Raw genomic sequence first — 13337 nt, forward strand, 5'->3', positions numbered from 1 at the left:
GATTTTAAAGGTAATTCAGACACAATACTCACTACTTTTCTTTTGTTTTTAAAAAAAGCAGATATGACATCATTGATTTCACAAAGTAAAAAAATCGAACCAATACGAAAATTTCCCGACGTTTCTTTATGACTCCACTATGTGGATGGTTAATTCAAAAATTACATTTAAAGACGTTTTTTTGTTCAAAATAGTTTGACCGCAATGCATTGTGGTCTATATTCGCTAATCTAGTGACCATCGATGCATGCTAGTTTTTCGCAAAGACTTCTGAGAAATTTCGAGTGCACTGGATTTTGGAATTAGTAGATTTGGACAGCACTAGAAAATGGCTAATGCACTATATAGTGAGTGGGGGGGGGGGATTCGGAGACGACCACAGTGTCTTCAAATTAGAACGCTGCTGGCGCTCGATGACATCAACGATAGTCGACAGTCTTCTACGTTAGCATGGAGCTACTAACAATCAGAAATACAGAACAACAGCGGTTTTATAACTTTGAAAAAGTCGTTCTAAAGCAACAAATCATTCCTTACATTTAAACGTAAACTTCTGTGCTGCGGCGACATTCTTGTGAAGAAAGCTGTTTCACTCCGCGGCACAACGCGGCGCGGCTCGCCCTAGTGGCCTAAAGATACAGAACTCGAAGTCCCTTCGTTCTACCCTTAAAATGCCTATTTCTGACACCTCTTTCCATTCAAATGCCCCTTCAAGTGGAGGTGGAGAATCCAGATTCTGCCCACGTTTTTAATAAATCGGAGTAGAGCCTGGAGCAAGATTCATGAGATTTCCACCACTTTGTTATTTCACGCCGACCTCGTTCAACTGTAGGTGGCGCTAATGCACCAGTATCAGGTAGTGACAGTCCAGTGGGAACGCCACGCACGTTCAAGAACACACGTCACACACGGTAGCATTAGAAGTGAGGAAATCCGACAGAGTAGTTTGTGTGGACGTCCTACAGGCACTCGTGTATCACGTGCACACCACATGCATGCAGACAGTAAAGTACTCACGCCTTACTAACAGCTGAAGTGGTGTAAGGACAGCGTATGACATCATAAGTGCGTCCATTACTGTCACTAATACTTCTCGAAATGCGTACCATCCTCTCGACAATGGTACGTTCCATTTTCATGACGTCCTGTGAGGTGGCTGTACGACATCCACTCCTCTGTAACCCTCCGTGAACCCGAACAGCCATAAAATCTGCAGAACCCGATTCGGGTCGACCCTGTACTGGTTTAAGTGACTATGACTTCAGTCACAGGTGCTCTGCTAACCTGAAGGTGCAAAAAGTGATTTTTCCAGAACTTCATCCACAATCATGCACCAGAACAAACCAATAAACAACAAAGCAACAGTTACGACTTGAATAAACTCATGTTTTACGTGACATTGTCTCTCTGTTCTTAGTCCTGAATCATTTCCAGATTCTGTTTATGGTTTTGTTTTTGGAGCAAGTCAATAAGAGAAACATTTTCCTCTGTTTGGATCAAACCATCTCAGTTTGACGCTCGCTCTGTTTGTCTGTTTGGGCTGAAATTGGGGAGGAGATGAGGTGAGATGATCTGAAATGAGATGAGTTTACACGGGGTCAGATGAAGAACGGCGACACGAGGGGAGACTCTCATTGATTTCTGATGGACATTCACAAACAAACAAACAAGAGAAGCAACAGTTTTGTGTAAAAACGTTCGGAATGACTGCAGCTGGAAAACCTGTGAAGGAGGAAGCCTCCGTACAGGTGTCTGCAGGATGGAGAGAATATATAGCACTGCTTAGATATGCTAATGTTTGCTGCAAATATTCACAGCAGAGAAGCGATTCTGCACGGAGCAGCTTCTTCCACGCCTGCAGGGGAGTTTCTTTAGTTTTAGAGGAGGTATATAAATATCACTACCGACTACCTGATGGATCCCAACATCTCTGACCAGCAGGGATCAATGTGAGAATCTGTTGAGTCTTCTGTGCAGAGAAAGTCTCAGGAACAAAGTGAGACAAAACTTAGTTCAGGTGATGAGAAGAGGATGCTGCACATCTTTTGATCCGTCACTTCCTGAAAAACTATTCACAACCTTGGAATTGAGCTGAAAACTGAATCCTGAAAGCCAAAGCTGCCTGGCTCCAGAGCCACCAGTGGCTCTTTCACCCCTCCATTGTGTTTATTATATAGTAGGGGTCACTTCATCAGCTTTAATTTAGTTTTGTTGGTTTTATTTATGAATCTGTTGCTAAAATACAGCAGAAACAGTGAAATAAAAAGCTTTTATTTTGTAAATCATTGATGACGTTCCACTTCCTACTACATTTGCTGCACTAACATCATCCTATAATGTCTTTTATTTTGAAAGGAAGTCATCCAAAGCTCTGTCAAAATTTATGTCATTTAAAAAAAACTATTTTCTCTTCGTGTTTATGCTTTATTTATGACAAGAACCCCCACAAAAGGTTGTTTGAATGTATCATGTCAGTAGAAAAAACATAAATATAAATCAGTATCTTATTTTTTTAAAGAGTGAGTGAAGACTTTGAGGCTCCTGTTGGGTTTTGTTTGGCGAGAAATCGACCCGAATGGCTCTTCAAGTGTTGAAGGTTGCAGACCTCGGCTTTAGACTCACTTTTTCCCCAAATGTGTCATTTTTTCTTAAACTCTTGCAACAGAACAAAACAAAACTGGATAAAAGAAATGAAGGGGACCTTAATGTTCTGTAATTGAATAAGTAAACATTTCTAAATTAGGGCTCAGAATCGATTAAGTAAAATTAAATAATTAATCACAAACTGGGAATTAATCGCAAATTAACTTTTTTTTGATACAGTATTTGCCGACCACTTATTATCTTAACTTATTATCTGTGAATACTCACAACATGAAATTAGATGCAAAAGTTTATATTTAGAACATTTATTTTTAATTAAGGCTGCTAATCAACTCAGATCAATCACACTTTATATGCAGCAAAATATGCGGCTTTTGAACAAAAACAGGCCGGAGATAAATTTTTCCTATAATTTTGTTATCTGAAATTTGACATTTATCGTGTTAACTCAGAAATGTAATTTTAGTGGACAAAACACATCAACGGTTAGATAATCAGAACTCTAAAAACTTTTGTCTGCAGTATCGCTCCAAGAAAACAAAGATGTCACACAATTAGGTTAATCAGTTGCGTCAAGTAATATTAACGCGTTAATTGGAGTTTATATAATCACGTGCGTTAATGTCCACAGCCCCAGTTTAAATGAATCCTAAAAGCGTCCACACATATCCATATTTTGTGGTTTCACTTGTGGCATCACAACAAATCGTTCATTTCCCGCTACAGATGCGTCAGTGCTGCGGCTGCCCTGCAGCGGATTTTCCCTCATCTGCCGCTCTTGTCATCATACAATAAGTGTTGTGCGCATTGAGCCACAATGTTTGATCCCCAACAGGTGAAGTTGGATGTGACGCGCGCTCCATCCCTGACAGATGTCATTTTTGCGGTCGGCTTCAGGTGTTCTTCTTACCTGTCCGCGCTGAGCGCCGTGAGCGTGAACACCGACACGCCGACAGATGTCAGCTGGATGACGGGGATGAGCTTGCACGCTGCCTCCCCGAACACCCACTCCTCGGAGAAGTATCGGAAGGCGTCCACGGGCACGCAGGTGACCAGCAGCAGCAGGTCTCCCGCCGCCAGGCTGGAGATGAAGATGTTGGGCACGCTGCGCATGGCGCTGTTGGTGATGAAGATCTTCACCAGCGTGATGTTGCCCAGCAATCCCACGGCGATGATGAGGATGTACAGCGAGGTCATGACGCAGCGCACCACGAAGTGGACCGTCTCCCCGCCGTCCGCGGACGCCCACCAGCCGGGCTCCTCGGTGGAGTTGGGGCTCAGAGCCTCGGGATCTCCGGAGAAATACGGAGGTAAGTTGGGGGGGAACTCGTCCTCCATGGTGGAGCAGCGGGAGAGGGGAGCCGGTGCGCTGCAGCGGGGCGCGCGATGGAAAGCTCCGCGCGTAAAAACGCAGGAAAGCCGCTGGTTTCAGTCCGCGCGCCAGGAGATCCGATAGTTTTTGGAACAACCGCCTGTCTGAGAACTGTTGGAGTGGATGAAGGGGTGACTGATGACAGGAGTCTGACGCGCGCGCGCGTGGAGGAGGAGGAGGAGGAGGGGGAGGTGGAGGCTCTCATTTGACAACAGACTTTTAGCCTTTGCGCATGAAGAGAGAGAAAGAGATGGAGACGAGGAGAGGAAGACTGCTGGAGAGATTACAAACATCAATGAAAAAGTGAGAAAAACAGAATAAGTCACATTTTGACTGCTTTTTAGGACGCATGACGCACAGGAGATGCCAATAATCTCCATTTGTGTCCATCAATCGATTCATCAACATTCATTTTTGCATTTAAATAAAGACATTAAATGACCAAATAAGGATAACTATTAATATTTAGAAAATATATATTTTTAGAAATTACTTTTTGATGTTATTTTTCTCAGAAATAATAAACCTGTTTTAAGTTTGGTTCCTTTATGAGCAGTTTTAGTCACATCTTCAGTCTCCACGTGGATTCAAATATCTTTTAGTTAAGATCATTTCTAATTTTATTAAATAAATTTGATTTTTGCTTCAAACAAAATCAAACGTGTCCAAAAACAGCAGGTGAGAAGTGAACATTTTAGACCTCCTAACATCCTTTCAGAGTGTGATCAGAGCTCATCCATGTCTTTTTATGAATTATTTATCTGGTCTAAAAGGATTTCATGACTTTTCATTTTATTAATTTGACATTGGGAAAATTTGGACTTAAATGACACTGATTTCTTTCATTCTTTAGATTCTTCTGTCTCCCATCAGTCTCTAAATTCTGCCTCCAGAAAAGAGTTTCCCTTTTTGTATCTAAACTCACGTTTCCGTTAAAAGTGTCCAAACACCGAGGACATGTAATCAGAATCTCTGAAAGCTCGAGTTCCATCCAGCGTTTCTCGGTCGATTCTGCAAAGAGCCGAAGTATTTTACAAACCTCGGGCTTCAGGTGTGACTCAACGCCTCCAGATCACGACGGCCCAGTGGCTTTTTCAAGGCCCACCGATTCATCACACATGCAGCTCTGCAGCAAATTAACTTCTGCCTGATGCTGCAGGTAAAAACAGGAAATCAAGAAACGTGACAAGAGGGGCTTAAAACTGAAATGAGAGGAACCAGAGAGACACAGTTTGACACAATAATGTTCATTTTTCTTCTGACTTTAGATCTAAAATCTGAAGATTTCAGGCGATCGGAGCCATCTGTGAACCCCCGGTTCTGCTGCTTTAATGAGATAACTGACTTTAAGTCCTGCTGTAACAGGCGGACTGTCTTTGCTGCAGATGGCAGAGTCAGAGGTGGAGAACCACAGGACCACAGGACTGAGTTTGGGCTCATTTTCTCTGCAATCTGTCATTTTCTAACTCATCGATCAGAGCTTGTTCAGATAAAAACTTCACCTTCAGCTCTTTGAATTGATGGTGTGTTTTCATTTTTCACATGTTCTCTAAATTTAGAAACTGCGCTCCAGAGATGTCAGAGATTCCTGAGGGCTTGCGACACACGTTGAACATGTGTTTCCCTTCACTCTGCACTTCAGCTGATAGAGCTGGAGCTGGTGGCTGGAGCTTCAGGGAGGGTCTGCAGGGCAGCAACACATTCCTCTGCAGAGGCTGTTTTTGAGTCTGTTTCACACTGAAAATACCCCAAAAACCTTTTATGATGCAGAGTTTCTGATTAATGGAGAGCAATCTAAGCTCTCCCCCCCTTCCCCAATAACTTATTATTAAATATATTTAGACTTGTATTGTTGTTAACGAAGCCACTTAAGAGACAACAAAGTAAAAAGAAAAAAACAACACTGGTTTCTTCTGCGCACTAGAGTATTTGGTCAGCACCAGTTACTGTCTGGGAATATCTGGTGAGCACCAGTTATTATTGGACGAGCACCAGTCACTATCTGGTACAATCAGGTCTGCATCAATCGATTTCTGGTACAATATGGTAAGCACCCGTTTCTATCTGGAGAGCAACAGTTATTATCTGGTACTATATGGTGTGCACTAATCACTATTTGGTACGATCTGGTATGCACCAGTTACTATCTGGTACTATCTGGGGCACACTAATCACTATCTGGTATTGCAAGCACCAGTTCCTATGTGGTGTGCACCAATCACTATCTGGTACTATCTGGTGAGCACCAGTTACTATTGGGAGTTCACCAGTTACTATCTGGTATGCACAATTTACTATCTGGTACTATGTGGTGTGTACTAAACAGTAACTGGTGCGCATGAGAAACCAGCATTTTTTTACATGTTGTTTTCTTTATTTTCCCGTTAGGGCCTCTGTACTGTAGTTTTGTCTATTAACTTAACTGTATAATAACTTTACAACACACACAATGTTTATCATATTTTTACGGGTCATGTTACTTTTTGTTTGTTTGTTTTATCTTTTTTTAATGTCTTGGTTTTTTCAGTCTCAGAACCGGCTCCCCCGCTGACAGATGTAGAGGTTCACCGCCGCCACGAAGAGGAGCAGGAAGTGGTGCCAAAGCTTCCCTGATTTCACACCTGCCACACCAGAAACATCAGTGCTGTCCCTTCAGAATAAAAGCTCCATAAATTAACTGTTTCTGGTTTCAGTTTTTTAACACATCATTTTATTCTCTTTTAATCTAATTTAAAGTTTTGTTTATAAAAAGTGTCAAAATAAAAAATTATTTTTCTCAGAAAAAAAATAATCAAAATTTAGAAAATAAGATGATGTGATGGAGCTTTTTCATGGTCATACCAACAAGAGTTTCACAGAAAAAAAGTTTTTTTAAATTAAAGCTAAACAGAAGAAGATCTGAGACACATAAGAGAAATATTTATTTGTTGAGATCAAATAATTATCATGACGATGAGCTTAAACTATTATTTTCACCTTATATTGTTTAATATATTTTAATTTAATACTTTATTAATAAGAGTCATCTTTACATAACAGTGCTTTTTGTTCTTTTTTAATAATTTATCTTTTCTTTTTAATATTTAAGTACTTTATTGTACTTTCAGTCATTTTTGTGCAAAGAAAAGCGTTAAAATAAATACACCAAAATGCCAAACCTTCCAACTGTCTTTTATTTTGAAAGCTCAGACAGGAAGTGCTGCCCACAGGCTCTGTCTGGTTTGACTCTCAGCCCGCAAAGTCCTGGAACTGCCATGAGACTGGGGTCTCTGAGAGGAAAAAAGAGGGAATGAACAACACGCCGCCAGGATTACGGTTGGTGTGTGGGACTCCAGATTATTCCGCCTTGACTTTTGAAGTGTGTGACTTCTCTCTTTTTTTAATTGTTGGATGCTCAGAGTTGTGAATGGCCTTCCAGAAGTGTTTGCAGTGCAGGTGTCTGCTGTTATCCCTCTTGTGTTTGATTGTTTGTGTGCTTCTGATAGTGTGGTTGCTGTTTTTCAAAATAAAACTCATCTTGAATCCATAAAAAGTCAGTAACTTCAGCAAAGCCGCTGTGATTCTGAGCTCATCCAGGTGCTTTGTACGTTTGTTGTTGCTTTGCCATCTCTCCCTGCATTGTGAGCCAGAAGGGTCCATTTTTCTGCTGACACGGGGATTACAAAGCCACATGCCCCCACGCCCCCCAGGCGACTGTTGGCCCCTCTGTTGTCTTTTATTTGTCCTGAGTGAGTCAATTGATGTGGGATAAAAGGCCAAAGAGGATGCCCTGACGCTGGCTTTCAGCGGAGAGGGGCAGAGTGGTTCGGTTGCAGGTTTTTGGGGTCCTGCTGTTGCACTGGTGCAGCTTCAAACTGGCCATGAGGGCGCCGAGCGGCCCTGGGATTACACGGGGGACGCCGACCAGTAAACCATGTCTTTGAACTACATCAGAAACTTCTATGAAGGATGCGTAAGTACTGGGAAGTAGTTCTCAAACTGAGACAGAGAAGTGACCAGACGCCGCACGCTCGAGTGTTTCCACACCAGGAGAAGATGTTTCCTCTGAAAAGCTTTTTGTTGAGCTTTTCTGTGCCGCTGCCTCAGTTCGGTGGCTGACAAAAGCTTTGTCCGAAGCGCTGTGAGTCTGTCTGATCCGTGACGCCATTCTGTGCCTTCGTGTTGCAGCTCAGGCCTCCGACGGTGATCGGCCAGTTCCACACCTTGTTCTTCGGCTCGGTGCGGATGTTTTTCTTGGGAGTTCTGGGTTTTGCTGTCTACGGGAATGAAGCTCTGCACTTCAGCTGTGATCCGGACCGTCGGGAGCTCAACCTGTTCTGCTACAACCAGTTCAGACCCATAACACCTCAGGTGGGACCAAAGTACTCCAAACAAACTCATGGTGACCGAAAGGAGCCAGTTATTACAGTAATTGAGCCGCTTGTGGTCTTAGATCCAGGATTTAAAAATACATATAATATATATACTTATGTAATAATGTTCTGTAGGAACCCTTCAAGCTAAAAGGTCATTTTAATGAGAATTGAACAAACAGAAATCAAACATTTTGTAACAATTGAGTGTACAGCCGCCATCTTTAAAAATGGCCGCCATTTTGGATTTTTCTAAAAGAGGAGATCTTAAGATTCATCCATGCCAAATTTGCTGCTGAAACATCAACCCCATGGGCTCTACTATAGGACTAGATAGTTAACAAAGCTGTGAGTTCATTCAGTAGAAAAATGTAAAATCTACCCGCTATCCACCGGGCGGCTGGCTAGCATAGCGGTCGATCCAGCTCCATGGGCTCTATGACGGGGTGGAAATCTGTCCCACCATCACCCAACAGTAACCAGGACAGTCTCCAGCAAACGCCACGGCCCCCATAGGCTAAGAAAATGTATGGAAGGTGAAAATCCTCTCATTGAGCGGCCATATTGGACTCTACTCTTTGATCAAGTCACTGAAAATGTCACGTGTTCAAAGCTAAGTTCCTGATTGGTTGACGTGACGCGCCTGATGCCCAAATCGTGCCGCAAACCCTCAGAGCATGCCTTCACATTGACTTAACGGTGAAACTTGACGCCTCGTCCTCATCCGATGTGAACTCAGCGACGAAGGCCTGGTTCAAATCTGGGTCTGTCTGTGTGGAGTTTGCATGTTCTGTCCGTGCATGCGTTCCCGTCCTTCCTCTGTCCAAAAATTGTTTCATAGGTTGCAATGATTGGCGTTTCTACATTGCCACAAGACTGTTCAGGCTGTTTCCCAGCTCGAACCAGCAGTAGCTGGATTGGCTCCAGCAACACTGTGACCCTGGAAGGGATTTGAAGGATCTGGACTGGAACTGACTATGCTCATGAAATTTGACAATTTTCCACTATTTGCCCAAAGGTTTTCAAGAAGACAACCAAACTGCATCCCAGACTGCCCTTTAGCCACCTGGATGGATCGGGACTTAAACCTAATGTAGCAAAGTCTGCTTATAACTTTCCTCCCTGTTATAAATCTGTTTTCTTTGAACCTAAATGGATTGTTTCTGGTGCATTGGCTACATGTGCCAAAGTGAAAATCATTTTAGTATTTGTAATAAGATTATTTCCACCAAGTTCCATAAACAGGATTTTAATATCCCATCTGAGGCGTTTTAGGGAACAGATGGTGCATTCAAATGTCTGTATCCATTTGCACTGCTGTTTCAGAGAGATGAAAGATCATTGAGACTCTACAGGGTATCCGTCCAATTTACAAAGAAATAAACTCTTTGTTTGAACATCTAAAAAGGCAATTTATGATCAAATAGTTCATACTTGTTGGTGGTAAATGTTTGTCTTTCTCATGGTAAATTTCTTCTGTAACCGTCTATGTTTTTTGAAATCTTTCCCTTGCTTTCTCCTGCTCTCTACAGGTCTTCTGGGCGTTGCAGCTGGTTACCGTTCTGGTTCCTGGAGCAGTTTTCCACTTATACGCTGCTTGTAAGAACATCGACCAAGAGGAGATTCTGGAGCGACCCATCTACACCGTCTTCTACATCATCTCTGTTCTTCTGCGCATCATTCTGGAGATCATCGCGTTCTGGCTGCAGAGCCATCTCTTTGGCTTCCAGGTTGTCCATGTTTAAGGATCTTGTTTGTATGAGGTTATCTGTCAGGCGTGTGGATGTATGCAGAGAGTTTGCTACTCTTTAAACCGTCGTTTCTCTGTTCTGGCTGGTTTCAAGTCTAATGTGACTTGTTTCAACACACCCTGAAGCTCTGCAGAGACCTAACAGTGAGTCACATTGGCTTAAATCAGGCATGTTGATGAAGAAAAATACGTCAACACTAAAGAGCAGCAAGTCCTGTAAACCAGAACTGAGAAACGCAGCCGTAAAGAAAGACTGAGCCGTTGTTAAGAAGTGCAGCAGCAATGGAGTAAAGGAAAAAAATGGGGGTTTATTTAGCATTAAATTAAAAAAATGTGCATTACTTAACATCCAGAGACGCTTCTCCTGTCAGGAATGATTTGGAAGAAGCTTTAAGAGCATCGGAGCAAACAAGAGGAGCTGATTGATGATGGGTCTTTGGCATCAAATCTCCTCGGTTCAACGTACCCAACGAGCGCCAATAAAAAACCTTCACTCTGTATTTATGAGGAAAGTAGCGAACACTTGTGTGTCAAAACTTGCTTACATTTCTGTATGAATCAGGAGATTTTATGGCATCCATCACTTAAAGTAGTCATTTGACTGTCAGGCACAAAATGTGTTTCTTAAGAGTCGACATCCGTCTGAACCAGAGCAGCAGTTAATCATACGAAGGTCTGCACTCCAATAAGCAGGTTGTCCAGATAAGCACTGAAGTAGATGCCAAGAGGGACATAAACCATGTTGGGATATGAATACTGGAAGATATAAGAACACGTTTAACACCTATTAGCTGCAATGTTTACATTATTCTGACTACCATAACTATTCAACCTAAACTTGATTCTGAAGTGGAGAAAAGCCTTGCAGTCGTGCAATACTTATAGACCAGGTGTCAAACTCAATCACACAGGGGGCCAAAATCCAAAACACACCTCAGGTCACAGCCGAACAGGAGAAAAAGTTATTGAACACACTAAAACTATTTTTTTTAAATTTAAAAACGCAGCTTTTTAATGAAGTATTGGATCACTGGGGTATATAGCAGCTGTATAGTATCAGACAATTGGCTAATTAATATTGAAAAAGTAGAGGTCCCAGAGCGCTGCCCTGATGAACACACAACTGATTGATTGGGACTGGTATTTTGATCATTTCCATTGTAAAATGGACCCATTAAACAGTACCAAACCGTACCTCTTGGGGCCCCATTGGTTGTTGGTCCATCGCGACCCGTTGATTGGCAGAGAGTGACGATGACAGTAGAAAGTGCCAGAATAGCGCTAATTTAAGATAACGTTTCCAATGTTTGTAAACATTTAGGGTTTTGTGGTTTCAGTCCCGCCTGCAATCTTCTTTCAAACATTAAATTCCTGTTCTACCTGATGTACCAAAAGTAAAGACAGAAAAATCCAAGATGGCTGATGTTTTTTTTTTTTAAAGATGCAGCTTTCCTCTCAGTTGATACAAAAATACTGAATTGAACTTTATTTTATTCGTGGCAGCTCAAAGAAAAACAAGTGATAGTACAGTTACAGCTCACCAAATATCAGATCAAACAAATAAATAAATACATTTAATTAAATAAAAAATATATTCAATGTCTATTTGCTTCAGTCTCAACAATACGGGCTGTTTATGCCAAAATGCACTCTTTAATCTTGAAGGATAACTACAGAATATTATTATATGCATATATTATAAAATCTTGGATTTTCTTATTTTTTTTAAAAAACAAAATCCTAAGGTACATTCATGCCAAATTTGGTGCTTTCACTGCAAAATGTATTTTTTTTTTTTTTTAACCACCAGCTCCACTATTTACTTTGGTGTGATTTGGGGCAGACTTATTTGCCTCTAGTGGTCACTCTGAGAACTGCACTTGACTCCAGTATTTTTTTATTTAAACCGAGCTTCATTCTGGAAGTCAAAGAATTGTTTTTGTTGCATTTACTACAAGTAAAACGTGCTAAAATAAGTGTGGGAGGGTGTTTTAAATCATTTCTAACTTGTAGAGCTTAAATAGTTCAACACCTGAAAAGAGCCGGATCTCTGCTTCAGTTTATTTGGTCTAATAAAATAATAATAGAGTTCATATTGACTCCACTGAAGGCTGTCTTCCTCACCTCTGAGTTTGATCAATATTGAAAATCTTGCACACTTAAAGGTGAGAAAGGGTTTGTAAGAAAAGTGGAAACCTTCAGTTTTCATCTCAGTGAATCAGACCGAGCTGGAAGGGATGTGTGGAAGTTTAAGACGGAGGTTAAGACGGTTCTGAAGGTTTAGACGGTTCTGAAGGTTCTGAAGGTTTACTGTCTCATTAAGTGTCTCCCTGATCAATAAAAAGTTCATGTTTGTGTCTTCCCTTCAGGTTCACTCGCTGTACACGTGCGATGCCAGCTCTCTGGAAAAGGCCTTTAATGTCACTAAGTGCATGGTACCAGAACACTTTGAAAAGACCATCTTCCTCAGCGCCATGTACACCTTCACCGTCATCACCATCCTGCTGTGCATCGCTGAGATATTGGAGATTCTCTTCCGAAGGCTCGGTTATCTCAACAATCAGTGACAGTCATGATCTGCTGGGCTTTCCGAGTCCATCGTGACCGTGGTCCACCACGAGTATCAGTGGAGGAGTCTCCCCGTTTGTTGCCCTGAGGTGCTGGGCGAAGTTGATGATAAAAGAACCTCCTTCATTGAGAGGTTGTGTCTTCATTGTTGGACTTTTCTAGAACTCCAGAACAAATAATCCAAAAATACTTCTGGAAAGATCTTCTCTGGACTTTATTCAATGATAAACTTCAGACAAATTAGACTTTTTTTAAGTTAATGAAAACCCAATTTACGGAAGGTGCTTTTTAACATTTGAAAAATGTATTTCTGGAGAGTACTATCGATGAATGTAGTCCAGGAAAGCAGCTGAAACTCAGCATCTGCTTGAGAGCACAGACGGTAATGGAGCAGTCAACCAAGACGCACGAAGGGTTAGTGGTGATGATGATGAAACGACCTTCAGGTTGTTACACTGGAGGAAAGGGACTCAAAACTAGAAAATATCAATTTTACAAAACAGTACAAAACCACTTAGAGAAAGTTAAGATTTTAACAAATTTCTTCTGAAAGATTAAATTCTGATTTATGTTTGCAAATTGGCAGAAAAACATCTTATATTGAGTGGATTTTCTTTAAGGACAGGGAACATTTCAGATTTATTTGAGCTCTGAGGAGAGACGAGGCTGCTGTAAAAGGAAGACATTTGAC

General features: G+C 41.6%; 2 protein-coding genes across 5 annotated transcripts in view; one reads left to right on the forward strand and one right to left on the reverse strand.

Moving 5' to 3' along the window:
* nmbr (neuromedin B receptor) overlaps nucleotides 1–4093 on the reverse strand; it is a 55533-nt gene extending 51440 nt beyond the window's left edge. Inside the window, exon 1 of the mRNA XM_024291164.2 lies at nucleotides 3515–4093. Within this exon, the coding sequence (XP_024146932.1) occupies nucleotides 3515–3942 (428 nt within the window). The 5' untranslated portion in view covers nucleotides 3943–4093. The remainder of the gene's footprint in view (nucleotides 1–3514) is intronic.
* cx23 (connexin 23) lies at nucleotides 3778–12776 on the forward strand. 4 transcript variants are annotated; one of them, XM_024291160.2, is made up of 5 exons: nucleotides 3778–3914; nucleotides 6504–7334; nucleotides 8144–8326; nucleotides 9861–10058; nucleotides 12448–12776. In XM_024291160.2, exons 2-5 carry the CDS (start codon nucleotides 7266–7268, stop codon nucleotides 12643–12645), a joined length of 648 nt encoding a protein of 215 aa, XP_024146928.1. In that variant the 5' UTR covers nucleotides 3778–3914; nucleotides 6504–7265; the 3' UTR covers nucleotides 12646–12776. The 4 variants fall into 4 exon arrangements, with proteins under 4 accessions (XP_024146928.1, XP_024146930.1, XP_024146931.1 ...); XM_024291162.2 differs by lacking the exon at nucleotides 3778–3914 and having other exon boundaries at nucleotides 6271–7295; XM_024291163.2 differs by lacking the exon at nucleotides 3778–3914 and having other exon boundaries at nucleotides 6273–7291.
* Nucleotides 12777–13337: the final 561 nt, after the last annotated feature.

The sequence above is a fragment of the Oryzias melastigma genome, linkage group LG24 (assembly GCF_002922805.2).
Source record: "Oryzias melastigma strain HK-1 linkage group LG24, ASM292280v2, whole genome shotgun sequence".
NCBI classification, from domain to species: Eukaryota; Metazoa; Chordata; class Actinopteri; order Beloniformes; family Adrianichthyidae; genus Oryzias; species Oryzias melastigma.